The sequence below is a fragment of the Letharia lupina genome (assembly GCF_014066315.1).
Source record: "Letharia lupina isolate WasteWater1 chromosome Unknown contig_8, whole genome shotgun sequence".
Taxonomy (NCBI): Eukaryota; Fungi; Ascomycota; class Lecanoromycetes; order Lecanorales; family Parmeliaceae; genus Letharia; species Letharia lupina.
In genome coordinates, this window is record NW_023502977.1 from 1,735,469 (window position 1) to 1,760,751 (window position 25,283).

The 25,283-nt window shown below is 50.4% G+C and overlaps 5 protein-coding genes across 5 annotated transcripts; 2 read left to right on the forward strand and 3 right to left on the reverse strand.

Moving 5' to 3' along the window:
• Positions 1 to 337: 337 nt before the first annotated feature.
• On the reverse strand, positions 338 to 4,485 carry HO133_010339 (uncharacterized protein; the record flags this gene model as incomplete). The annotated part of the gene is made up of 7 exons (XM_037301192.1): positions 338 to 735; positions 797 to 2,590; positions 2,661 to 2,706; positions 2,812 to 2,910; positions 2,965 to 2,985; positions 3,039 to 3,073; positions 3,249 to 4,485. 7 exons carry the CDS (start codon positions 4,483 to 4,485, stop codon positions 338 to 340), a joined length of 3,630 nt encoding a protein of 1,209 aa, XP_037154009.1.
• A 710-nt stretch (positions 4,486 to 5,195) lies between these two features.
• On the reverse strand, positions 5,196 to 6,155 carry HO133_010340 (uncharacterized protein; the record flags this gene model as incomplete). The annotated part of the gene is made up of 1 exon (XM_037301193.1): positions 5,196 to 6,155. The coding sequence occupies one exon, from the start codon at positions 6,153 to 6,155 to the stop codon at positions 5,196 to 5,198; it is 960 nt and encodes a 319-aa protein (XP_037154010.1).
• Positions 6,156 to 6,726: 571 nt separating this feature from the next.
• Positions 6,727 to 8,895, forward strand: HO133_010341 (uncharacterized protein; the record flags this gene model as incomplete). The annotated part of the gene is made up of 6 exons (XM_037301194.1): positions 6,727 to 6,817; positions 6,896 to 7,155; positions 7,204 to 7,470; positions 7,523 to 8,584; positions 8,634 to 8,747; positions 8,800 to 8,895. The coding sequence occupies 6 exons, from the start codon at positions 6,727 to 6,729 to the stop codon at positions 8,893 to 8,895; spliced, it is 1,890 nt and encodes a 629-aa protein (XP_037154011.1).
• A 1,308-nt stretch (positions 8,896 to 10,203) lies between these two features.
• Positions 10,204 to 17,509, forward strand: HO133_010342 (uncharacterized protein; the record flags this gene model as incomplete). Its single annotated transcript, XM_037301195.1, has 8 exons — positions 10,204 to 10,303; positions 10,397 to 10,650; positions 10,746 to 11,195; positions 11,264 to 11,794; positions 12,368 to 14,225; positions 14,310 to 14,400; positions 14,473 to 16,685; positions 16,737 to 17,509. The coding sequence occupies 8 exons, from the start codon at positions 10,204 to 10,206 to the stop codon at positions 17,507 to 17,509; spliced, it is 6,270 nt and encodes a 2,089-aa protein (XP_037154012.1).
• A 1,629-nt stretch (positions 17,510 to 19,138) lies between these two features.
• Positions 19,139 to 25,097, reverse strand: HO133_010343 (uncharacterized protein; the record flags this gene model as incomplete). Its single annotated transcript, XM_037301196.1, has 13 exons — positions 19,139 to 19,324; positions 19,386 to 19,450; positions 19,505 to 19,537; positions 19,942 to 20,704; positions 20,755 to 21,230; positions 21,278 to 21,412; positions 21,462 to 21,976; positions 22,033 to 22,331; positions 22,382 to 22,613; positions 22,668 to 22,901; positions 22,957 to 23,879; positions 24,120 to 24,945; positions 24,994 to 25,097. The coding sequence occupies 13 exons, from the start codon at positions 25,095 to 25,097 to the stop codon at positions 19,139 to 19,141; spliced, it is 4,791 nt and encodes a 1,596-aa protein (XP_037154013.1).
• Positions 25,098 to 25,283: the final 186 nt, after the last annotated feature.

Genomic DNA, 25,283 nt, shown 5'->3' on the forward strand with positions numbered 1-25,283 from the left:
CTAGCAGCTGCCCAGCGGTTTCATGTTTCACACGTGCACTCCAACTCTCCATTTCGGTAAATAATCGCTACAAAGAGTAATTTCCTCAGAGTCATGCCAGGTACCTACATGGGAACACACCCTTGTAAATGTAACATTGGCGGCCATGACCGTTCCTTCGCATTTAAAAAGCGGAAACATATTCACCGCCTCTGGCATGAGCTGGGAGACTGGTGATGTACCAGTGAGTGGGTTGATTCGATGACTATGGACAAAAGAAACGAGTCGGTTGACAAGCTGCAAGCCTTGATAACGTGCGTGGTCTTTGCTAACCCGATGAATGCAATGGTTGCAGTGGTCAGTTACGCGGCCCCTCCACAACCACCAGCTCCACCCAGACCTTGGCAAAACCCTCATTGCCCAGCGTGATCTCCTCACGAAACAAGTCATCTTCTCGATTCAAGGCTCGTACTTTCTTGCCCAAATCGCTCTTCGCCTCCGCCTTCTTCAGTAAATCATACTCGCTATTACCCCAATTGCCTGTCAGAGTCTCCAGATACTCGGCTGACGCCCGTTGATTTGCCTGATTCAGGAGGGTGAATACCCCATGTGTAAGCGATTGACAGTGGCTTGGAACCGTATTTGTCTTATCAGGGGGGTTAGGTAGCCATTGCAACTCGTGCACAATGTAGACTCGCGGAGCTAAGATGAAGGCGGATTTCGGAATGGCAGCCTGTTGATTGGGCGGCGCAAGCTCTGGAAATCCCTCGAATCAGCTGTCGTTCCTGGGGAACGGTCCGAAGAAAATGGCACTTACCGCGGTGCACAACCACCTCAATGTTAACCTCTAGGACTGTAGCCATGTGCGTCTGCATACCATGCTCGTCCTGTTTGTAGAAATATGACCATCCCTTGGACTGAACACCCTCGAATCCATCAATCTGCGGGGATTGGACTTCCGCTTTGGCGATGGCGTTGGCTTCGTTCAAAGTGTAATAAGGCCCCATGCTCGATTCAACAGCGTCCTCTTCGGTCTCTAGCCACTCGCGCTTCCGAACGAAGTATTGGTAAGCAATGTTAGGGACTTCGGTCTCTTCGTCTTGAGCTTCGTCTGCCCTCTGATCCACTACCATGTCAACATCCCAGTTCCCAGCCTCCCGAAACCTCTTTAGTGTTTCTGCAGACAGGCCTTTACCGCCAGTCTCACGATGCTCGACAAGCGACGTTCGACAATCAAGCTTAGATTCGTTAGCGGAAGATAACGCTTGTTCCTCCGTTATCGATTGCTTCTCTGGCAAACGTGAAAGGCTAGATGTCTGGATTTTTAAGGCTGGCGATAGAACGATCATACTAAGCTTCCCCACTGCTCCAAGACTAGGATGATCGTTCCATTTCAAGCTCCTTGGGTTACCATGTTTGTTAATGCATTTCTCAAAGTGATAATTGACTCCCTGTGGTGTGGTAAACTGAGAATCACACCTTGGGCAATGGAAAGCGCCACGATTAGATCTTTTGGCCGGAGGTTTCTTCTCGGGCGAAAAGATTCCGCAAACGTTTGTCGGGCCACCAATCCGAGGTTTACTGTGTCTAAGCTTATGGCGTACGAAGGTGTTGTCTCTTGAATCAGCGGCACGGATGCCTTCACTATACTCATGGGCGTCGCTATTCTGGGTGATAGTCTGTCTCGTACGCGTTGCGGAAGTGTTCTTGTAGCCATCACCTCGATCCTCTTGACGCTGCGCTGTGAGGACATCCTCATCAAGTGATTTATGCACGCATGGAGGGCTGGCAAGCTCAACATTTTCTCCAATAATCTTGTTACTTTCATGGCCATACGCGGGGTGGAAATCCATTGCAGTTTGCGCGTTTCCAGCCTCCGTATCACACTTTTCCTGGCATTGTCGACGCTTCTTGGCCATACGCGCTAGCTTTTCCAAGGGCGACTCGATCTGCGTAGGTGAGATAAGCTCATTGTAACCCAATTCACCGATGGTTCGCTTGCGCTTGGAGCTCAGTACACTCATGTCAAACTGTGGCGCATCGCGATCCCTCTTCGTCGTGTTTTGAGTGCGTTCCTCGTTGAATAGTGTAATAGAAGGATTTCTGCTGACTGCTTTTTGTTGCATTACGGGAGCAGTGTTGGCTGTACGATAAGAATCTTGGCCTCTGTACCAAGCCTTGAAGCCTATGCCACGATTTTCTGGCAATGGTTGCACACTTGACGCCAGGAAATCATCCTTAGTAAGAGCACGAAATAAAGGGTGCGTGACCCCTTCGGTGTACCTCGCAGGATACGGTCCCTGAGTTTTGTCCTCGGGATTGTGGCTCTTAGCCACTGACTGGAAGCCTAAGACCTGAGTTCCTGCCACTGCTTGTTGGGTTGTATCGGCGTAGTTCCCCTTGATAGCAGCTTTGTTGTCGCTGCCATTTTCAAGATCAATGTAACCGATTTCCGCAGCATCTGGCTCATCATCATCTAGAACCGTGATGGGATCACAGGCTTTAGAGCCCGAGTATTCCTTCGGTTCGGACCTCTGATGATGCATGGGTTGATAGCTGGGGCGATGCTCAACTAGAGCCGAGACGTTGGGTTTCAAGCTGTTAGATGCGTCTAAGAAAGTATTAGAGTGCGTACGAACCAGAATATTGGCAAGGAAGATAACTGTGAGTGCGGTACTTACTTATTGTGTTTTCCTGTCTGGCCGTCATTTCTAAATCTAAAGGACCCTAATCAAATCTGTGATATCGGTGTTGAGACGATGTTTGCCAAGAAAATGCAAGACCGAAGACTTCGGCGTGGGCTGGTAAAGGACATTGATCGCAGGACCTTACCATTCGGCGAGGGATGATTGCAAGACGGTTCCCCTTGGCCACTTGTGATGGAACATTCTTGATGGGAAAGCTCGAGGTGAATTGTGACGAACTGTAGGCCTAGCTTGCTTAGTTCTCAAGAGGTCGATTAGTGAGGTCGATAAGAAGACTTACCTGCTCACCCAATCGACTCAACTGTTTGCCCGTGATGGTAGAAATACTTAAGACGATGTGAGATATGTGATGACTTGATTTGTCGAGAACTCGAAGTAGATGGTGTGATCTAGGAAAATGAATCTCCAAGGTCAGCGCTTTTCGAAGAGTAGTCGCAAAAAAAACTACCTTTTTTCGCGTACGGAACATGTTTGAGTGAGCTCGTATCGAAAGGAACCCTTACGATGACAACTTTTAGCCTCTATCCTCCCGTCTGCCTGGCCACTTGATCTCGATCGGCAGACTTCCGGCATGTGGAGAGCTGGCTGTGAGTGGGTCCTTGCTCTTCACCTCCACATCTTCATCATACTCGTCGTCGGGATCTTTGGCTTGAGGTCTGTTCCTGCCCGCCAATCCCATATCCTCATCGAAGGTAAAGAGGTCGTCATTTTCTAGATGCTCAAAGCCGTCTGCTCCACTAGCGGAAGGCGAAGGCTTCGAGGGATTCATTACTGCCGCACCATCAAACGCCGAAAGGCTAGCCGCCCAACCCTTCGCTGGCGCGCTCGATGACGAGAAATCGACGTCATTGCTCTGGGATCCAGTGACGATAGGGCCATAACCATTCTTGTTCCTGACGACTTCGAATTTCTCAAAGCCACCAACAGCGTCAACGGAATCTGCCGGCTTCTTAGGCGTCGCGGACTTCGAGCGGCGGGCAATTGGAGAAGTACTCGGTGATACGAGAGTATCGTCAATAGAAAACAAGACTCGCTTCGGAGATCGAGGCTGTTTAGGATCTCGAAGACTACTCCGCAGGCTTGCAAAGGAATTGTCCGATCTAAAAGAATCACTCCGATGGTGCGAAGGCTTCGCTGGTGGAACGCTGGATGATAGCGGCCGAGCAGGTAGAAGAGGAGGAGAAGTCATGGGCGGGGGAACGGTCTCCGCTGACGACGAGAGCATTGCGCTACTGTTGTGCCTTGCTGCACATAGGTTTCCAGGATTGAAAGATAGAGATTGCGGTTTCTCCTTGGATATGTTCCCCTCATCAGTAGGTGTGTTGTCCACAAGTGGAAGATAGCTTGGCGTGAAGAGTCCTTGAACCTCTTTTTCTCGCTCATGCAACACTTCTGTGGGTCGGTCTGGCCGACCTGGAGAGCCTCCTGGACTGGACTTCGATCGAATTGTATCAATCAGATTTTCTGCTTCTGGGTCTGAGCCCTTCCGACTGGCTTTTTCACCACCCGACTCTCTCTGCACATGATTGGCCTCCTCTCTCTGCATGGAACCAGCTTCTGCAGCAGCATTCTTTGATTCAGATCGTCCGCGCTTGCGTTGAATTTGCGGTGCATCTTGCACACCATTCTCCTTGGTCTTGCCTCTCAATCGTCGCTCGAAAAGCCTGTACTCATTCTCTTTCTCCGCCTTGAATTCTGCAATATCCAGATCTAGCTGTCTCCTCTTCCTTTCCAATGCTTCTGTTATCTGGTACTCTTTTTGGTCAACCGCAAGATCCGGTTCTTTTGCTCGCCGGGCCATTCTGCAGAGCAAAAGTGTGTACTGCCTTCTTCTCCTTTGTGTTGCTTCAGTAAGTCCTGGGCATGAATTTGGGCACTGGGGCACGGGCAGATGGTCTACTATATGTCTATCAGTAGGTAGCCAAAAGTCCTTCCTCCCCTAGAATCATTGTCTTGTTTGAATGCACATGTGTATCCATTCGCATGTGCATTGATCATCTGGGGAGAGTCTTGAGAGTCACAAGTTGGGGTCTTCCGAGGTCGGCTTCGGCAGGCGTTAAGATAAAGTAGTGGGGGAGTTATCCCCGAAACCCTAACTACGCCATTCATCATTTTCTCTCTGATCGTGACCGTGAAACATTCTCACGAATCTAAGTTCCAAGGCTCGAGGACTCAGAATAACCATGTTGGAATGTCCCAGAAGAAACGCAAAGTGGTATAAACCGGCTATATACCACCCTTCCAAGCCACCGTTACCAACTTAGCAATGATCAACAAACAGCCCTAAGCTTTTCCATACCAATGTCAGTATCGTCATTCCATTTCCAGCTCACAGGATCGATGAAGACGTGAAGTATTTCCATCAGTTGTTTGCTGGCTACGAGATGTTCTATCAAATTTTTGGGAAGGGAGCGACATTGATACAAACACCATACACGATGTGCGATACATCACCCTAGCCAAAGCCGATGACAGGTGTAGTGGAAAGTAGTCGACAGCAATTAATTGTCACTAGACATTCTCAAAATCGCGCCTCTCTTGATCATCCTTTGCGACCCGTTCTACAGTCCACTCCCACAGATCCTCCTGCTTCTCTACCACTTGGCTGTCCTTGCTGGACGGTATCGGTCTTTGGCCCTCGTAATACTTTCCACTGACTTGTTTCACATCATCTCCTACAGCCAACCGTGCAAGCGAGGCCCCAGAATCCCGAGGCGAATGGATGTTCGGAGAGACGAGTAGTCGCAGCAGCCAAATGGTCCGGGGCATGATTTTGTGCCAAATGAATTGCAGAATTGCTGGAGCTTCTCTCGTCAAGCCGGTCCCGGGCATCAAACCAGGGTCGAAAGCGTTGACCGTCCACTTCTTGCCTGAAGTTCTTTCCAGCCGTCTGTGCAAAGCGTACATCCACATAATGTTGCAGAGCTTGCTCGTGGCGTAGCGTTGTCTCCCGGAGTATTTCCCGGTCTCCTTGGTAGGTTGAGCTAATTCCTCGGCCGAATTGTATACCGCGTCCGGAAGCCCAGACTTCTGAGCTGGATCGTGGGTTCCACTGGAAGTGATGAGAATGCGTGCATCTTCAGCAAGGTATGTTCTCATGAGGTAGAAAAGCAGGGCATGCCCAACGTGATTGATTGCGAAAGTGGACTCGATCTTGTCTTCTGTGTAGTTGAGATCAAGGATTTGCAAACCAGCATTGAGAACAAGGGCTTTAATCTGTGGATAGCCCTTTTTCGCGTAGTCCGCGGCGAAGGAACGGACTCTGACCAGATTGGATAGGTCAAGCGTGAGATATTCGACGTTGCGGTGACCTGTTCTTTGGTTGATTGATACGGCAGCGTTGTCATTGTTGGAGCGCGAGGCAATCAGAACTTGATATTGGGGACATTGCTGGGCGATTTTCAGGGCACATTCATAGCCCATCCCTGCGGTACCACCAGTCACAAGGACTGTACCGGTTGATTTTGACATAGCTGAGAGTCTGAGTGGAAGTGCTGCTAGACTTCCACGCTCTTACCTCTGACCATAAGAAGAGAGTTTGTATAGGAGTTGGGGCGACGAAAGTATAAGGAGATGGTAGGAAAAGTGAATGAGAGCAAAGGAAATTTGAGATTATTGAGGGGGAATGCTTTGATATATACGCTGAAAAAGGGCCATGATTCAGCGGGAATGTTTCGATAGCGGTGTTTACGTTAAATCCATAGGCAGATTGTTCCTCCGTCTCCGCGTACGTACCAAGCTGGTATAGTCGATACACGGTCTCAATTTGGCTGAAGCCACATCACGAACCCGGAAAGGACCATGAAATTTCGGACGATTCGATCAGGAGAGCGTGTCCAGGGACCAAGTCGATGAAAGTGGCAGACTTGGGCTTTCGAGATTTACGCCGTACTTTAAAGTACGGATCGTGCCAAGCCAGACGACTGCCTAAACGCCGACACGCCGTAGCCGACTGCAGATGTGGGATGAAGTGACGAACATTCAAAGCAAATTTGAATTGCCTGAGCTCTAGCACATCTTGATGCCTTGAATACAACTCAATATGTGGAATGACGAGGACAACAATCCTTATAGCTCCTTTGACCGCCATGACTCTACCTCATCAGCACCCCGCCAGAACCCCCAAACCCATGGTATGCCATCCTAAGAAACAGAGAAGAAGGTTCCTTCTTGACTCAAGTCTCCTTACTTACGTGAAGCACACACCTCAGGTTTCGAGCGCCCATCTACTCCTACATCCGAAGACGAATCGCCCCCGAACGAGCCCCCAGAATTCGTGTCAAGGCAACGGGATCTGAGTGACGATGAGGATGAATATGCCCAGCAAAGAGCTCCACGCAAGAAGGGAGGCTATGACAGTCGTATCGAGCAGATACTCTACGAGAATCATGACTTGCAGATTCTTATCACAGATGCCGGGAAGAACCATGAGAGTGGGGGAAGTTACATTGCGTACACGATAAGGACTGGGGTAATTCATGGCCGAATAGAGTTCTTGATTTGTTCTCACAATATATAGGATCTCGAAGTTCGCAGGCGATACTCCGAATTTGCTTCTCTCAGAGCTACACTCGTTAATCTACATCCCACACTGATCATACCACCGATCCCAGAGAAGCATTCAATGGCGGACTACGCGGCTAAGCCTACAAAAGCGAAAGAGGACACAAGCATTATAGATCTGCGCAAGAGAATGCTTGCCGTTTTTCTGAACCGATGTCGGAAGATGAACGAGGTCCGAGAAGACGGCGTGTGGTGGAGATTCCTCGACCCGAATGCTAGCTGGGTAAGCAATGCTGAGTACGCGATGCTTGACATGGCTAATGCCGCCCCTTCAGAATGAGGTACTGCATTCACACCCGGTAAACTCGATACCAAAAAGTATCATGAAAGCGCCACCACTCGACCCCTCTAGCCCCACCCCTGCACATCAATGGCTTCCTGTCCCCTCTTCGTCAGCAAAATTGAAGACGGCGTCTAAGACCTCCGCAACCGGTACACCATCGTCTCCTCCTATGCACTCTGGCATGGCTTCTTCAGCAGCCCACACAGTCCCGGGTACTCAGGTCTTCGGCCGCTTCCCTCCGGCATCTCAAAACCTCTCCGAACAGGATCTTGACCCTTACTTTAACAACTTCGAATCCGCAACCAGGGACCTTGAACTTCTCTTACAGGGAAACATCGAGAAAGTCAATCGACGTACCCTCACACATCTCTCGGCCCTCTCCACAGACATGGCAGAACTCGGTGCGAGATACAACGGTTTCTCGCTTTCTGAGCAGTCACCAACTGTCGCTGCTGCAATAGAGCGGATAGGGCAGGCTGTGGACTCCTCGTACATTGCAACTGAAGAGTTGTCGTCTACCCTAGGCGCCAATTTTGCAGAGCCAATGCGTGAGAGCGCACAATTTGCTGGAGTAGTCCGCGGAGTCTTGAGGTTCAGAATAATGAAAAGGATACAGGAAGAGATGACCAAGGATGAGCTGGCAACGAAACAAAATCTGCTTGAGTCCTTAGAGAAGAGCGAATTAGAAGCCAATAGGATCGAACAGTATCTTGCAAGTGGTGGCCATACCGGCCCTCCGCCTAAGCGTTCCACTTCCTCAGCCTCTGCGCGGAGCATTAGGTCCGAGGCGGGTACGATCCAGCGACAAGAGGGCGAAGATAGAGCATCCATAGACTCTGATTTTCCCCCAACGCATGGAGAACCATCATCAGCATCGCATGGGGCCCAGGGCCACGACCAGGCATTGCCCTCGAGATCGAAGAGCCAAAGCGGAGGATTTGTAGCTAACAAAATCTTCGGGAGGATAAGTCATACTTTCCAAGGCATTGTTGACGTCGATCCTGAGCGGACCCGACGGGATCAGATAGGAAAGACTAGGGAGAGCTTGGTCCATGTAAGAGACCAGCCTGTAGCGCTTTCACCTCGAGCTAACGGATACTAAGCTTGAACAAGCTCTCAGTGTGTCTGATCAGGATGTCAAAGACGCAAGCGCAGGTGTTTTGAAGGATCTCAAGCGATTCCAAATGGAAAAGGAGGATGATCTCAAGCGCTATATGGTATGTATCCACATACGCATTACTTAAGCATGATGCTAATCTTCGCTTCCAGATCGCATATGCTAGGTGCCACATTGATTGGGCCAAGAAGAACGTCGACACTTGGAAAGAAGCTAAAGATGAGGTGGAAAAAATAGAAGTCAGGTAGTATTGGTATGGCGTTATGAGAATCAGTATCAGTCCTCAGGTACATAGATGTGTATCCGTATAAAACCCAAAGACTAATATCCGTATTCTCATCTCTTTGGCGACCCCTTACCTTGGGGAAATTTCGACAGTATCATTTAAGCTAGAACAAGCCTACTAGCACAGATTTGAAGCTGAATGTGAGTCTTAAGCCGTGGCTCAGATTGAATGCTTAGGTATTGGGGTCTCGCCATTCATGATGTCTTGCGGAGCAATAGAAAAATAGAAAGGACAAGCCGCGAGTTTTGGGCCCATGGAAGCAGTTGGTAGGGAATCATGATTGATAAAGTCCAGGAATGTGAAAATACAATGCGCTGGATTTACGCAGCCGAAGACAGACATGTCGTCGGTAGCGAGATCGACGCCTAGTTTGGTACCTGCGTCCAATCGTTCGACAAGATTTTGCTTTGAAAATCATACGTTGAGAAGCCTTTGCGCTCCGGAACTTTTTCTAGGGAAGGCATCAAAGCTCGTCTTTTGCTGCTACAAGTCAAACATCAAACATAGAAGAAAATAGAAGAGATTGATGAGATTGTAGACAGGATGGTCCCAACTGCCAAGGTACTGGCTCCCCACTTCTGCTCATTCGGCAGAGCGCTACCCCACATCTGCACAAGGAAATTAGTCTCAACCTTTTCTCCGTCTTGGCGTTTCTGCCGCAGTCCCGATCCATCCCTTTGTTCGTACAACGAATGGCATTGATGCAACATAAATCCCTCTCTTCAAATGTACATCACCGTATTAGCATGCTTGCGCCAGACAAGAACAAGTCCATTCTTCCCATCTCATCTCATCCCACCTGACCAGCAGAGAGGCAAAAATGGCAATCCTTGAATGCGCGCGTTGATGTTTACTGAGACTTTCACTGGGCTGAGGTCGCTATTTCGGGACAGGGGACAGGGGTACTCTAAAGTACTCGTAAGGTTACTTATTGACAATGAGATCTTGGCTGCGCCGCTAAGAGACGCCATCACCACCAAGGCAACGGACTTCGCAAATCGTAACCATCCTTCGACTTCCTACTCCTCTTCCCTTCTCCTCCTCATCGTCACTGGCGCCACTCATCACGACAGTAACGAAATCGCAACCGAGTCTTCTCATAACTGCACAACTCTCTGGTTGACGGCGCAGTCGCCCATGGCAGCGTCTCCGCCTTGCGCCTCGCCCCTACTGAATACGGCTTGAACGAATTTGCATCACGGCACTTTGAATATACTTACTACTTAATTTTTAACTTGTTACTATCTGTATTTGGGATACGTCTGTCCTTATGTTATTCTTACGGAAACCTCAGGTGCTCGGGGCTTTGGGCGCTTTGATGTATGGCGGACAGGCTGTTCAGGGAATTGAGTTGGACCTTTCAGATTCCAGTAAGATCTTACCATCACCGGCATGCCGACAATATGTTCGGACGCACAAACTCCCTGCGCTTAGATCGCTGACCTGGTTCTGTCCTTCTCTAGACTCAATAAAGCAAGCAGCAAGCACAATTGCCTACGGCATGATGACCTACTACACAGGCAATGAGACGGGACAACCGGTCGGATTGTTGCCGAGCCCTTATTATTGGTGGGAAGCAGGTGCTATGTTCGGACAGATGATTGAATACTGGTATTATACGGGCGACAGTACATACAACGACGTGATCACACAAGGCCTTCTAGCACAAGTTGGGCCTGACAACGATTATATGCCGCCAAACCAGACGAAGACTGAGGTAAGAACTGCTACGCGCAAGATACTTCCCCGGCACTGTGACCACGCCGGGAGAAATTGTGGCCAACAGAGATCCCAAAACTGACACCTGTACAGGGAAACGATGACCAAGTATTCTGGGCATTCGCGGTCATGTCTGCCGCAGAATTCAACTTCCCAGCCCCTCCAGCAGGCAAGCCTTCATGGCTCTCCCTCGCCCAGGCGGTATTCAACGAACAAGCCAGCCGGTGGGATACTACAGCATGTGGTGGAGGACTTCGATGGCAGATCTTCACTTGGAACAATGGATATGACTATAAAAACAGCATATCGAATGGGGGCTTCTTTCAACTGGCCGCACGTCTGGCTAGATATACCGGTAACCAAACGTACGCGGATTGGGCCGACAAGTCCTACGACTGGATCATTCAGACCCCACTGTTCACAAGCAACTACGTCATCTATGACGGTGCTGAAATGGCAAACAATTGCACTATTGCAGATGAGCTCCAATGGACTTACAACATCGGCACCTACCTCATGGGTGCCGCAAACATGTGGAACTACGTAAGTTTTCTTTGGTAGACTGCCTCGGGTCGACATTCCCCAAGCCCCAAGGCTGACATTATTGCCAGACAACTGGTAATTCCACCTGGGAAACCCGCATCCAGGGCATGCTGAAAGGCATGGATATTTTCTTTCCTCAACAATACGGCGGTGGGAAGATCATGGTTGAGGTCGCCTGCGAGCCTGAAGTTACTTGCAATTATGACCAGCCTTCTTTCAAAGCCTACCTCTCACGCTGGATGGCAGCCACGACCCAGCTCGCGCCCTTTACCTACGACACCATACAGCCCCTTCTCTACAGCTCAGCGCAAGGCGCCGCCGGGCAGTGCTCGGGAGGAAACAATGGTCAGACATGTGGCAGGATGTGGTACCAGAACACATGGGACGGCAAATCCGGTGTTGGCGAGCAGATGAGCGCTTTGAGTGTTGTCCAGGCGAACTTGATCTCAAAAGTGGCGCCGCCCGTCACCCAAAACACTGGAGGGACTTCGAAGGGAGATCCGAGCGCTGGGTCGACTTCAGGTGGACAGCCAACAGTCATGCTCGGTTCCAGTTTGACAAGAACGATGACAGCTGGGGATAAAGCAGGCGCTGGGATTGTAACAGCGATTATATGTTCAGGCTTGTTGGGTTCTTTGGCGTGGATGACATTTCTGTGACTGTTGTTTTGGGTTGGGAGAAAAGCGACATATGAGTGCGGCTGAGTATATATTGTCGGCATTTCATGGCGTGGGTCTCGGGAAATGGCAGCATGTCATGAATGTTGCATGGTTTTGGGGATCTAGGTGTCTATCATTCAACGAATAGGTCATACATTCTTATGTATATTGCCCCTTCAAGATTACCAGTATCATTAATAGAACTGTGGCTCGGACAAACGAGAAATGAATTAGTAGTGAGTTGTGCTGACCGTTGACGAAATCAATGACCTCGTGCAGGTGTTGATAGCTTAGCACGATCGACGCGCCTCCACAAGCGAGTTCAAATGCTGAAAGGACCACCAGCACCCTCGACACTTGATTTCTCTATATTTTAATGGATGGGCTTTGTCTGAAACTCATCGTCAGCATACTTTAATCAATCATATCTCCTGTGTGCTTGGGGTACGAGTCATCTTTTCTCCTCGCTCTTCCAAACTTTTCTGCCTAAGCCTTATTCCCTAAGGGAATAAGGCCTTCACCTTCACGACGTCTCCCAATAAGAAGCGCAAGCTTTCGCTGCCAGAATCCTCAGAGGACACCTCAAATACTCAGGAAGTATCTTCTCCGCTTGACCTCGTCATCACCGACCCCGCTATACGTCTCACGTCATCTCCCTCACCTCCGGCATACATACCCAAGCACCTAGTTCTGGAAGGAGCAAGGAAGGGGCGGTCGCCCACCCCAGAGCTGTCAACCACAGCAGCCAGCTCACCTAGTGGCGCTTATGCTGGGTTGACCCTTGATAGTGACGGTTACGCAAGCGGGACAGAGACTGCTGGGCCTAACAAGCGCAGAGGCTCGTTGGCAAGTAGCGGGTTAAGAGGTGGGACATCAAGTCCTATTCGGTCATCATCACCGGCAAAGAGGAGGGCTTCAGCTATGGCGAATGATGATGTGGATATGGAGAGCCAAGATGCTGGCTCGATTTCCGGTAGTGGAATTAAAAATACGGCGAACACAGCGAATACAGCACGGTGGAACAGCAAGAGTCAGGGAACGAGGCACAAGAGAGAGACGAGTGTAGATATGCTTGCTCAAGAATTGGATCCCCAGAGTGCCACGTCTTCTACAAGTTCCACGTCTGGTGGTGATGGAACTGCATCGTCAACTTCGAGCATGCCGACATCTGGCGACATCCCTCCCATCGATGATCAGATCAATCAGGTCCAGCAACTGGCTCAGCAGGGCTCTATGCGAGAAGGCCAGAAAGGCTATATTGTAGCCACCAAGTGGCTCAACCGCGTACTTGCAAGAGGAACTGATGGCGCAGGCTCGGACAAGTATGGCAAGGAAGCAAGAGAAGGGGCAATCGGACCTGTCGATAACACTGGAATCAACTTGGTGACAGATCGAGATGCATCTCCTTTCAATGATGAGGCCGGCGAACCGTTCGTCCCTCTTGCTCCCGGCTTGAATCTTGGTGAAGACTTCGAAATTCTACCGGAGGCCGCGTGGGAACTCATCATGAAATGGTATACACTGGCCAAAGGATCTGCTATCATTAGGAGGTATTGTCATAACACCAGCACCAGTGAGACCCAGGAGAACCTTCAGTATGAGCTACATCCTCCTGTCTTCACCATTCTGAAGCTTCCCAACAGAAGCGAGGCGTTGACAGCGAAAACTCTGAAGGAAAAGGATGCAACACCGGTGAAGATCCTAGCTAGTAGGCATGAGCTCTATCAGACTTTCCTTAAGCGAGCAAAAACGTTCTCCGGCATTGATCTGGGAACCAGAGTCCGCATTTGGAGAATTCTTGGCGGTTTAAGAGGGAAGTCTGGCGCAGAAATGATGACACCTGCCCAGTCACGAAGCACTTCGCCTGCTCCAGGAGCTATTCTGTCCGTGGACCCTGGCACCAAGCTCGTTGTTGACGCAAGCGAATTCGCAGGCTTACAGCTCGGAACTCAGCGTGAGCTGGTCGATGTCAACGACGAGACAGCCAATGTTAAATACAACGGCCATTTGAGCCTGGATGTCGCTGGGCTTCGGCAAAATGAGGTGATCGTGCTCGAAGAAATGATTGGTGGGCCCGGTGGAGGAGAGTGGGTATCCGATAATGCGGCATCGAAGATCAAGTTGCATGGCAATGTTCCTATCAGCATCACTAAGAGCGGCAATACCACGGTCAAGGACTCGCTCAAGCCAACTGCAAATACTAGTAGAGCGACTAGTCCGGCTCCGAACGGGATAATGACCCGTGGTCGCACGGCAAAGAATGGTCGTGTCCGAGGCACTGTTGGCTTGAACAACTTGGGGAACACGTGCTACATGAACTCGGCTCTGCAGTGTGTCCGAAGCGTGGAAGAGTTGACGCATTACTTTCTCGGTGAGTGGGCATTTTTTCCAAGGTCCCTGAAATGATCTACCCACGATGTCTACAGGCTTGTATCCTCATGCTAACAGCCTACAGAGGACAGGTGGAAGCCCGATCTGAATACGGACAATCCCCTCGGTCACAATGGAGCGGTGGCAAAGTCTTATGCAAGTCTTCTCAAAGACATGTAAGGCCTTATCCCGCAGCGATGTCCCGATCTCAGGGGGCGCACGCTCTGAGCAAGCTGACTGTCAATCAGGTATGCCCCGAATTCCCTGAGCTCATTCGCTCCCAGGAGTTTTAAAAACGTGATTGGCAAATATGGACCGTCCTTTTCAGGCTGGCAACAGCAGGATTCTCAAGAATTTTTGCTATTCTTGCTCGACGGTCTCCAGGAGGATCTGAATCGTGTCCAAAAGAAGCCCTACGTCGAAAAACCAGATTCTACGGACGAAATGGTTCATGATCCTGTAGCATTACAGCAAATGGCGGACAAGTGTTGGGATATCTACAAGGCACGGAGCGACTCGGTCATCACAGATCTATTTGCAGGCATGTACAAGTCTACCGTCATTTGCCCGGTCTGCGACAAGGTCAGCATCATATTCGATCCGTTCAACAACCTCACCCTGCAACTACCGATTGAGAGCCTTTGGTCAAAGCCCATATTTTTCTTTCCCATGCGCGGAACGCCAATTAGCGTTGCTGTAGATATCGACAAGAACGCGAGCTTTATGGCCCTCAAAGAGTACGTCGCCGGCAAATTTCCAGGGGTCGAAGCCAAGCGGATGATTGTTGCAGAAATCTACAAAAACAAATTCTACAAATTCTTTGGGGATAAGACCTCTATCAGCGACGAGCACATTGTCGAAGCCGACCAGATTGCGATATACGAGGTAGAGGCCAAGCCTACTAATTACCCTTCTCCAAAGAAGAAGACTTCCGGTTTCAAGATGTACAACTTCAATCGTGACGACGATGACATCCCAGAGGGTGCATCTCCCTTGGCAGAAAAGATGATGGTACCTGTGTTCCATCGTCGAGTGAAGGAAAACTTGTCGAAGTACACGCAGAAGCAAGTCTTTGGGGCTCCCTTTTTCATCGTTGTCACTCCTGAGGAAGCCAAAGACTACGACAGAATCTTACAAAAGGTCCTGGCCCGAGTGGAAAACATGACGACCCGGGACTTCCTGCGAGAGGGTGCTGAATCCCAAGATGGACCTGGAGGAGAAATTGACTCTGCCACAGAGGACTCAGACACTGTTGTTATGCACACGGACGAGGCAGACTCATCCACAGACTCCGGCGTGCAATCCAAATCTTTAGAGAGTGAAGACGGGATGATCGATATCTCTATGCGCGACGGCGAGGAGACAGCCCCTCCAAAATCCAACCTTCCTGAGCTAAACCCACTGGCCCCTATGCTCCGGCCTGGAGCCTTCATTACACCTGGCGTCAGGAGCCTCTTTGAGATGAGATACATCGCATCTAACGGGACCGAGATGATACCCACCGGCTTGACGACTCTGTCTGACGAGAGCAAAACTTACCCAACCATTGCTTCAAGGAAACCAGAGCCTTCAGGGGGATCCCCTGTCAGGGCAAAAATGAGTGTAATGGAACGAATTTCGGAACGTCAGAGCCGGGCGGTGAGCCCACCCTCCAGCGATGAAGATGCAGATGATGTACCACCTGCGGCACAAGCTCAAGCTCAGGATTCTGCCGACGATTCGGATGGACTCCCAGAGGTTGCAGAATTGGCTCAGCCTAGAATGGGCTTTGGTACGTTTGGCAGGAACACACAGCGCAATAGTAAAGGGCTAATCACATACTCCCGGAAAGGCAATCAGTCAGCCTCGAAGCTGCGGCGTGATGGAGACACCTTACCGGGCGAAAGCTTACCGTTAATACACTTGGGTGAATCCATTCTGCTCGACTGGACCCCAGAAGGCTATGATGCTCTCTTCTCTGGGGCTACTCATCGTGCGAATGAAGAAATGCGGGGTTCACGTACTTGGGAGAACGTCAGCACTTTGCCAGATCCGGAGCTGGAAGAAAAGCGAAAATCTCGTTACAGTCGAAGAAAGAACGGCGTCACTCTTGGCGACTGCCTTGATGAGTTCGGAAAGCCAGAAATCCTGTCTGAAAGTGATGCTTGGTACTGTCCAAGGTGCAAAGAACACCGTCGCGCCAGCAAGCAGTTCGAACTGTGGAAATCGCCCGACATTCTTGTCATACACCTCAAGCGATTCAGCGCACAAGGTCGCTTCAGAGATAAGCTCGATGTCTCCGTCGACTTTCCAATCAAGGGCCTGGATCTGACTACTAGAATGGCCATGCAGGAAGCGGGAAAGAGTCCAATCTACGATCTCTTTGCGGTAGACAATCACTACGGCGGTCTTGGAGGCGGTCACTATACTGCATACGCATCCAACTTCATGGAAGAGAATCAGACCTGGTATGAATACAATGGTGAGTGACTAGCCGAGTCCTGTTCATTTAGGGGCTTACTGATCGTCATAGACTCCTCCGTATCGCGCAGAACAGACCCCCAAAAGGTGGTGACAAACGCCGCCTACCTCCTTTTCTACCGACGTCGCTCTGTCCACCACCTCGGCGGCCCGAACTTCGAGTGGCTTTCGACCCCCGAAACCAACTCGTCCGAATCCCAGCCAACCTCCCGTGCTACATCACAGGCGGGGGAAGGCAAGCGTCTCGACGACTCCTCCCGCAATGGCTCGTCGAGCGCTTTACGCGGAGTAGGAGCAGCTCACCAAGCGGGAGGTGGTGGCTCGGCGGCAGAAGGAGTGATGATCGGTCCGATGAGGACAGGAGTTGATGATGACTTGCCTGCTTATGCGGAAAGCGATCCTAACGGCGCTCCCACAGTTGACCCAAGGGGTCTGAACGTGGAGCCAGACATGGATGAAGACGACGAGGGAATCGGCATGGCGCCAGGGCCTTTAACCTACGTCAGTCCTAAATCGGACTGGAGTTTCGATCGCCTGGGTTACGGAGAAAACGAACAAATTACGGCCGCACCTCATACCAGTGACAACGACGAGGACTTGTTTGCAGGGGATAACAGCAGCACTAAAGCGGCAGGCAGCTCCTTCAGCAATGGTGATGGCGATCGTATGTTGGATTTCCAAACGGATGAGGGGACTACTATGGGGCCATTTGCGACACCGCCGGACGATGAGGTACCTCTTGATGTGCCGTTGATGCAGGATCAATACGAGGAGACGGTGGCCGAGGTGATGATTTCGGAGAATGATGAGTTCAAAATGGACTGAATGGGCGGGTCCAGAGGTGGTACAATGTTCTCTCTGACTGAGAGGTGACGAGAGGGTCGGTCGAGAGATAGTGTAGGTTCTATGGGTGTCATGAAGCTGGTGACGTGACTTCAGAACATCGCATTCGGATTGCTCATGAAGATGAGTGGGGGGCTATTGTAATTAGAGCACAAAAGCAAAGCTAGACAGACAGCATTTGATGCATTACATCTTGAATACCTTTCAAGGCATTCCGTTGTCTGCACCGCTTACCACCTCGATCCCCTCATTAACTAGCCATTCAACTAACCATGAGCCACGCCAATTGAACAATCGTACCATCCCACGCATCTTGCCTCAAAAAACCTCATCCCCACCACCGCATCTGTTCCCGCGGCAGCAGCAGCAGCGACCCTACCCTCTCCTTCCCCTGCCCTCACCTCTACCGCACCGAGCTACCCTCCTCCCCCTCCTCCACCGCCAACGACCCCCCTCATCTCATCTCATCTCATACTCCTCCCCCTTCACCCCCCCCTCTTCCCTCCGCTCCACCATCCCCTTTCCACCCCCGCCCACAACCGCAGCCCCAGCCCCTCTCGAACCCAACCCCAACCCCAACCCCAGCCCGCTCCCGTACAGACCGTTCAGGACGGCGGCGGGACCGGCCTCGACGCCGTCCAGGCCCTCGATCCCGCGCCGCTGGGCCACGGTGCCGGATGCGCTTTTGCCGCGCCGGTTCCATTTCCGGTTCCATTTCCGGGTGTGAAGGGTTAGGGGGGGTTTCGCGTCGTCGGTGCGGTGTCGGCTTTTGGACCGCCCGCGATCGGGATCCCGGACGGGACCGCGCTCCAGTTCGGCTATTTTGCGCCCTCGGTGGAGGTGGATGAGGATGATGGCGATGAGGGTGCAGAGGAGGGCGAGGGTGCAGAGGAGGGTGGTGGCGATTAGGGTGGCGCGTTGGGGGGGGGTCCAGGGGGTGGTGGGGGCAAGGGGTGGTGGTGGTGGTGGGGTGGAAGGGGTTGCGGGGAGCCGGACGGTGTTGGTGGTTGTTGTTGTTGTTGTTGGTGTTGGTGGGGGGACGGGGGGAGGGGTGGGTTGGGGGAGGGGGGAGAAGGAGAAGGAGGGTGTGGTTGAATGGTGGGGGGTTGCGGAGTGAGAGGAGGAGGAAGGTTTTAGAGTCTTCGGGTTTTTGGTACTGGTTGGGTGAAGAGAGAGTGTGGTTTCGACTGTGGTTCTTGGTATACTGGTTGGAGTGTCGGTGCGTGCGAGAGTGTCTGTGCTGGCTTTGGTGGAAGCCATGATCGCCATAATCGTTGTGGGAGTGTTGTGTTTGGAGTCATGGTTGCATTGAATTAGAAGTGGAGCGGAGGAGAAAGGAGAGTGGAAATACGCTGATGTGATTTGCGAATGCAACATCATCATGCGGGTAGGACTCGTCAGCGCTTCACTTCACTATGGAGAGCACGCGCCAAACCGTATTGGGGAGTTCCTCCACGGCTCCGTTGTGAAACCTTCCCTATCCTATCAGAAGCTCTTCCGCCATGTGACATCTAACCCCTCTTTACAATCCGGGCCGAACAGTGACAGCGATCCCCTTACCGCTCGCCACCATGAAAATCAACCGTCTTGCATTTCTACCCATTCCCAATCTCAAGCAGAAGAAGGCGGCACCAATTCAACATCCACAGTCTCCTTCCGACCCACTCTCCATGTCATGTAAGCGAGTGTCAGGCATGCGGCTTTCAGCGCGTAGTAGAGGCCGAGGGAACCGACGAGGATGCAGGCGAGGATGATCGCGATGGCCGCGTTGCCCTGCATGCTGGATGGATTCTGAAGCTGGGTGGGGCGTGGTTAGTTGAGCGATCGAGGAGATTTGGTGGAAGGAGGGAGAGCTTACGGGTGCTGGTGGTGAGTGTTGCGGGGCTGCTTTGAGGGGAGCGAGGATAATGGTATCGTGGGGAGCTGAGAGACGTTTGTCAGCTAAGGCAAGATAGGTCCCTATGGCTTGAAACTCACATCTTGAGCTCGAGTGTTGAGTGGGGTTGTGGTCTAAAGCAGCAGGGACAATGTCCGTGATTGTGAGGATTGAGCAGCAACAGAGCTCGAGTGTTGAGTGGGGTTGTGGTCTAAAGCAGCAGGGACAATGTCCGTGATTGTGAGGATTGAGCAGCAACAGTGAGTCAGATATTTGTTATGTAGAGGATCAATATCACAATGCATCGACATCGTCACCATGAAAAGGACTAAAATAGTCCCTTGCGATGATCTGCGTCATGTTGATACTGCCGAAACATCAATTCTTCACCGTGGCAACTACCCCTGATCTTGACTCTGGCAATTGAAGCTTTCCTCTACTATTGTCTCAATGCGATGGAGTAGCAGATCATGAAAGAGCCTTGATCTGCCCAAGTCTAAAAGCTTCTCCAACAATCCAACAAATACATGCTCTTTACCCTTTCCCTTTGAAGACACATGGTTCCCGCAGCGTATGATGATTACCCTCGCTGCTAGGAAGACTCGAGTGAAAAGGGTAAAGACTTCTGGCTTCGACGTCGGACTCAGCGCTCCGTCTACACCGTTTTGGATAATCTCAAGAATATGCGCGAGTCCTTCGCGAGTCCAGGTTTCTAAATCTGATGCGAGGCTCGCGGGCCATGCGTCAGGATCAAGCCGGCACAAGAGTTCCGCCCAGCCTTCGGCTTCGCTGACTGTATCGATATACAAGTTCTGTTTTTCTTCGACGAAGACTACGGTTGATGTCGTTCGGGCCTCTAGAGAGAGATCGGCAACAGAGCGGATGTGCAAAACAGACTTGCCTGGCTTGGTCTGAGATTCGCCGTCCTGCATGTTGGCTGAGGCAGAGTCTATTGCTGAAATCATACCAGTCAGTCGTACAATAGTTTCCACGCAGAGCGGCATCGAAGTTCGATAACCTTCGCATAAGAACCGAAGTAATCCTTTTTTAGCCGCAGGTGGAGATAGCGATAGAGTATTGGTGCCGTAGTCAGCAGCCGTGGACGTAATCACGGAAAGTATAGTCGAGGCGACCCTTGCTCCTTGGTCTCGGACATCTTCATCATCATCTACCAGGCTGTCATAGAGTGCCAGATAGACTCCGAGAATCTGAGGATCTGGGACCAGTTGGAAGTTATGGTCCAGTAAGCCATCAAAAAAGGCTCTTATTGAGAAGACTACTGCCGTCCTAGTACGAAGATCCTGGCGTACAATGTCAGCAAGTTATCCATGCACCAACGTGAAGGACTCACGGAGCGTTCAGCTCCTGCTGTGGAAAGCAGACGGATCCATGCTTGAACTTCAGTGTTAGTGGCATCAAATGCATAGCGTTCTCCAAGAGCATATCCCTGCAAAGCGAGGGTATAATCAAATTGCCGATGATTCTTCGTGATCATTCTGATAGTTGTATCAGAGCATTGCGTTATGTCTGGAGCCGAACGAAGCTCACGAGCGGAACAGAAACGTAGGACGGCCAAGTCGTTCTCATCAGACATATACTGTAGTGCCATATTCACGATCTGAAGCGCATCCTTATCGGCTCCTGAGAAATGCCGGAGAGTTTCAGTACAACCATTCCTCTGTGGCCGATGTTTCAAAGCATGCATGTAGTTGGCTAGGTTTATGCAACGCTTTAGGGGGCTACTTTGAAGAGCCGAGGCGGAATACTTCGCTATATTTTCTTGGTCCATCGCCAATACCGGCAATAAGAAAGACTTGGTTTTCTCGCCTGCAATGTCCTCAGTATGCAGCAATTATGGCACGCAAGTGACTTACTGTTGGACAGATTTAAGATAGCAAACAAGTCTGCTAAAATGTTGAGGAATGCTGCGGTAGTGACCGGGCAAGCATTGCGTATAACTAAGGCCTCGAATGAGTCTTCTAACATGGGCGGGATCGCTTCATAAGTGCCTGTCAAAGCGATTAGCAACTTGGCGGCTCCAGAATGACAGATTCCTACTTAGTGAGTCGCCAAACAGTGGAGCTTCATTACGAGCAAGCAAGAATCGCAGACGGAGGAGTCTCCCATGCAAAGCGTTTTGTGATATCCAATTAGGCGCAAGCAAGCTTGTGACTTCCTCCACGATGCTTGTTTCATCAACAATCAGGCTCAGGGCTTTTGCAGCTTTCTCCCGGATCGACCAGTCAGGCGACTCGTTGTAGTATCGCAAAGCATCAAGAAACAGGCTCTCGTGCTGAGATGGTATACCAGATCTTTCGATTACCTCGAGTGCAGGAAAAACCTTGTGAGCTTGCATCGCCGGGTATAATTCTCTGCCATTGGCTTGCGTTTGGGTCGGTGTTCGGCGAAGTAGTCTTAGTAGAAGCTCTGGTAGGTTGGCATATTTTTGGTATGTCAATTGCGAGAATCGGCGATGTGAGCTGGAGGCTTTGGTGGACGAAGTATCAGTCCCACCATTGAGACGCTTTAACAAAGCTTTGAAAAGCATTAGGCCGCAATTGCGTATGTTCCATCTGATAATCTGTCAGATATCATCGTATGCTTCTGCAGAAAATGAAGGCAGTCATACATGTGACTTTCAAGGCACGAAGCGGCAATTTCCAAGGTATCCGCAACGTAGATTTCTGTGTTGAGCCCGAATCGTGCATCCGTGAAGATGTCTTTGAGGCAGTTCAGCGCATGCACTTGAGGTAGAGAGCCCAGATCAACCCCAATAGGTGCATTTGCCATGGCTTGCAGGTTCACAACCACATCATCAAAGAACTTGTCTCCTGGATAGGCGGCGAGTACACCAGTGATTATAGCCGGTATACCGGCGGATCTTCTCGTAAGCGAGGAGGCATTGTCCTCGATACTTTTCAACGCAAGCTACCACTGGTGAGCTTCCGTGACAATATACTTCGAGCAGGAGAGATTACCTTATACCAAGTCTTAGGATATTCTCGAACTGCTAGTTGGGATGAACGAGCACACATTATGCAGCACGCCGCAAAAGTATGCGAGACTGTGGAGAAAGCTCCCCGATGACGCAGCTCAGCCAGCTGCGTAAAAGCTTGGAGTCCGAATTCATGATAGCCTTTGTAATCGGTACTCTCGCGGAGAGATGAAGGAATGTAGCCAATATTCGTGACCATTGCATGCATCAGTAAGCTAGAGACAAGTTAGCTAATGGCCAAGTTTTGTATTAGTGACGTTTCGACGGACCTTGATTCTTTTAAGGCCCGCCAGCAGAATGAAAGTATATCTTTGGTTCCTCTATCCTGTTCATTGAAGTCGTCCTCGCTAATGTCATGACCCTCTGGAGCATCGAAGCAGAGGACGTCTTGCACTACCTCCCAGACACCAGAGCAAACAGAAAATATTCTTCTATCGAAAACTTCCCATTGGTCCAGCGATGCGTCGAGCGATCTGACGTAGTCGGTGCGGCTGACTATGTATCTAGATACTCTCCATCAGCTTTTGTAGATTTTGAGTAGAGAGGAGGATAGTTTACCTGAGAGCGATCAGATGGCCGTGAAGAGGCCTACTACTGACGGCGAACAGCAGGTCGCCTTTGGCGATATCGACCTCCTCTTCCAGCGTTGATATGACGTGGTCCACTATCAAATAATGACTTTGGTGCCACCCAGCTGGCTTGACAAGAGTCCCACTGGTTGTGTACAGGAGATTAATCAGTCTTCCAAAACCGTCTGCGTGATCTGCTCGACCTGTGATTCCGGCTCTGTTCTCAGCTTTGTTCAAGTTGATGAGTATCGGATGATTGGCTTTGCGATGGCCCTCTTCATTGTCGGCTTGATTCCTAGCTTCCTGGTCCAATGAGTCTGCTTTGTCATCCGTTCCCCCTCTGGATATACTTTTTCGTGGGATTGAATTTATCGACAGATGAAGATCGAAGACTGTACTTGCGGATTGGCGGACATCATCAAAGGGGTCCAACAATAACTCAGTAAGGGGCCTTAGCAACAAGCCTCTGGGCAGGTGTTCGTTCAAGGCGTCGAGGTAGTCATTGTGGCTTTTCGACGATAGACTGCGTAGAGCGATAGTTTGCTCCGTCAAGAATTCTAGTATCTTCAGTGCCGTGATATGGCTTTGATATGATGCTGTTGGGCGCAGTTCTTGAAGTAGAAACACCATATACCATTTTCGAAAAGCGAGGTGCTCTTCCAGAATGTGCGGTCCCTCATCCAGCACTTGCTTGATGACATTTCTTGAGCTCACTGGCCCTTCGCCACCAATCCTTGCAACTGATCGGGATGTAATGGACCTTTGCTCTCTAGTCAAAACGTCTGGATCCTGACCGTGCCTCAACAGAGACAGGGTAGCACCTCGAAGTCTCATACAAAGCTTCTTCATCAAAGCGATGAATTCGTTACGCGGCTTTGCATTGACTTCAACATGAAAGTAGGGTATACACTGCTGCACACGACGTAGTACTCGTCTGCAGAATGGTCTTGCAGAAGCCGAAGAAGAGACCAAGAGAGAAAGAGCGGCAAGTCTCACACTTGACGAGGAATGTTCGAGGAGGCTGATCCCAAGATCCGTCAAGTCAAAAGAGGTGCTTTGCCTTTGATCAAAGCATTTCCCGAGGCTAGAGTCTCCGTCTGTTTTTGCCACCAATAAGCATAATTGAATCTCTGAAATACTGCTGGAACCTACATTCCCACGCTGGATGCTTTCAAATGGCAATGTCCTTAGGAAAGCCTTTACATGAGCAGGGCCCAGGCGGAACAGACCTGGCAATATGTGAATTTCGAAGACTTCCAAAAGTCCCTGGTGTCGCTCTAGAGTTCGCTTCACAGGGGATATCCACAGTGGTATTACACCATCTTTCGAGACGTGAACGGTATCGCCATTCTGGCTCTTTCCAAAGGACTTGAAAAACACGGGCAAGAAACGTCCCACAGCAGGAGCGCAATCGGGATACCGCATCCATTCCAACGCACTCAGTGCAAAGTTCTGTACAGACTGATCGACCCGTTCCTGCTGATTATCAAGATCCTTGTTGTCCTTTTGCAATGACTCCATCCGAGAGAGTCTCAGCTCTTCTGGCCTTTTGATTTGGACAATTTCGACAGCAGAAAGGAGATCTCTGCTAAGGAAGTGCTCCAATACTTGTATTGCAGGCTTGATATCTGCAAAGTCATGTTGCTTGCGGATGGCTCGAGTAGCAATACAACTAGCAGTCCCGAGCAGGAAGTCTCTTTCTGTATCTACAGGATGCTTCGATACTAGGCGTGCTAGTGTCAGTAGAAGCCTTCTCAGTGGCTTGGGTTTGTTGTTATCTGATTTTGTAATGTAGACATTGAAAGCTCGTGTCCATATCTCCGGATTGTAGGAGAGATCACGAATTCGAAGTTCAGAAGAGGCACTACACTGTTCAAGAAACCCGCAAAGAGCATTCAGGGCGGCAGCCCCATGTGTAAGAGAAAGCTCCGTTGAACTAGCGGTCTGTAAGAGGTCTTGTAGAATTGACTGAATGTGCCTTGTCGTCTGTTAGTAGTCTTCTTCAGCCTGATGGCGGATTCCATACGCAATGACACCCTCCTCGAGAACGTCCACATTATTCGGAATAAGCCCCGTCAAAGACTTGCTCAATTGACGCAGTGAATCCTCAGATAGTATTTTTATTTTCATTGCTGCTATTGATGAGGTCTTGAGGCTCGCGTTCTCTGTTGAGCTCCATTGCGTAGATGTGCAAAAGCCATCGCCACTCATCAGCTACCAGATTCCAAGTAAGACTTCGCCTTTGCTCTCACAATGTATGAAACGTGATGGCGAATGGCCACGCGCAAAATCGTGACTAGAACTCTATTCCCGGAA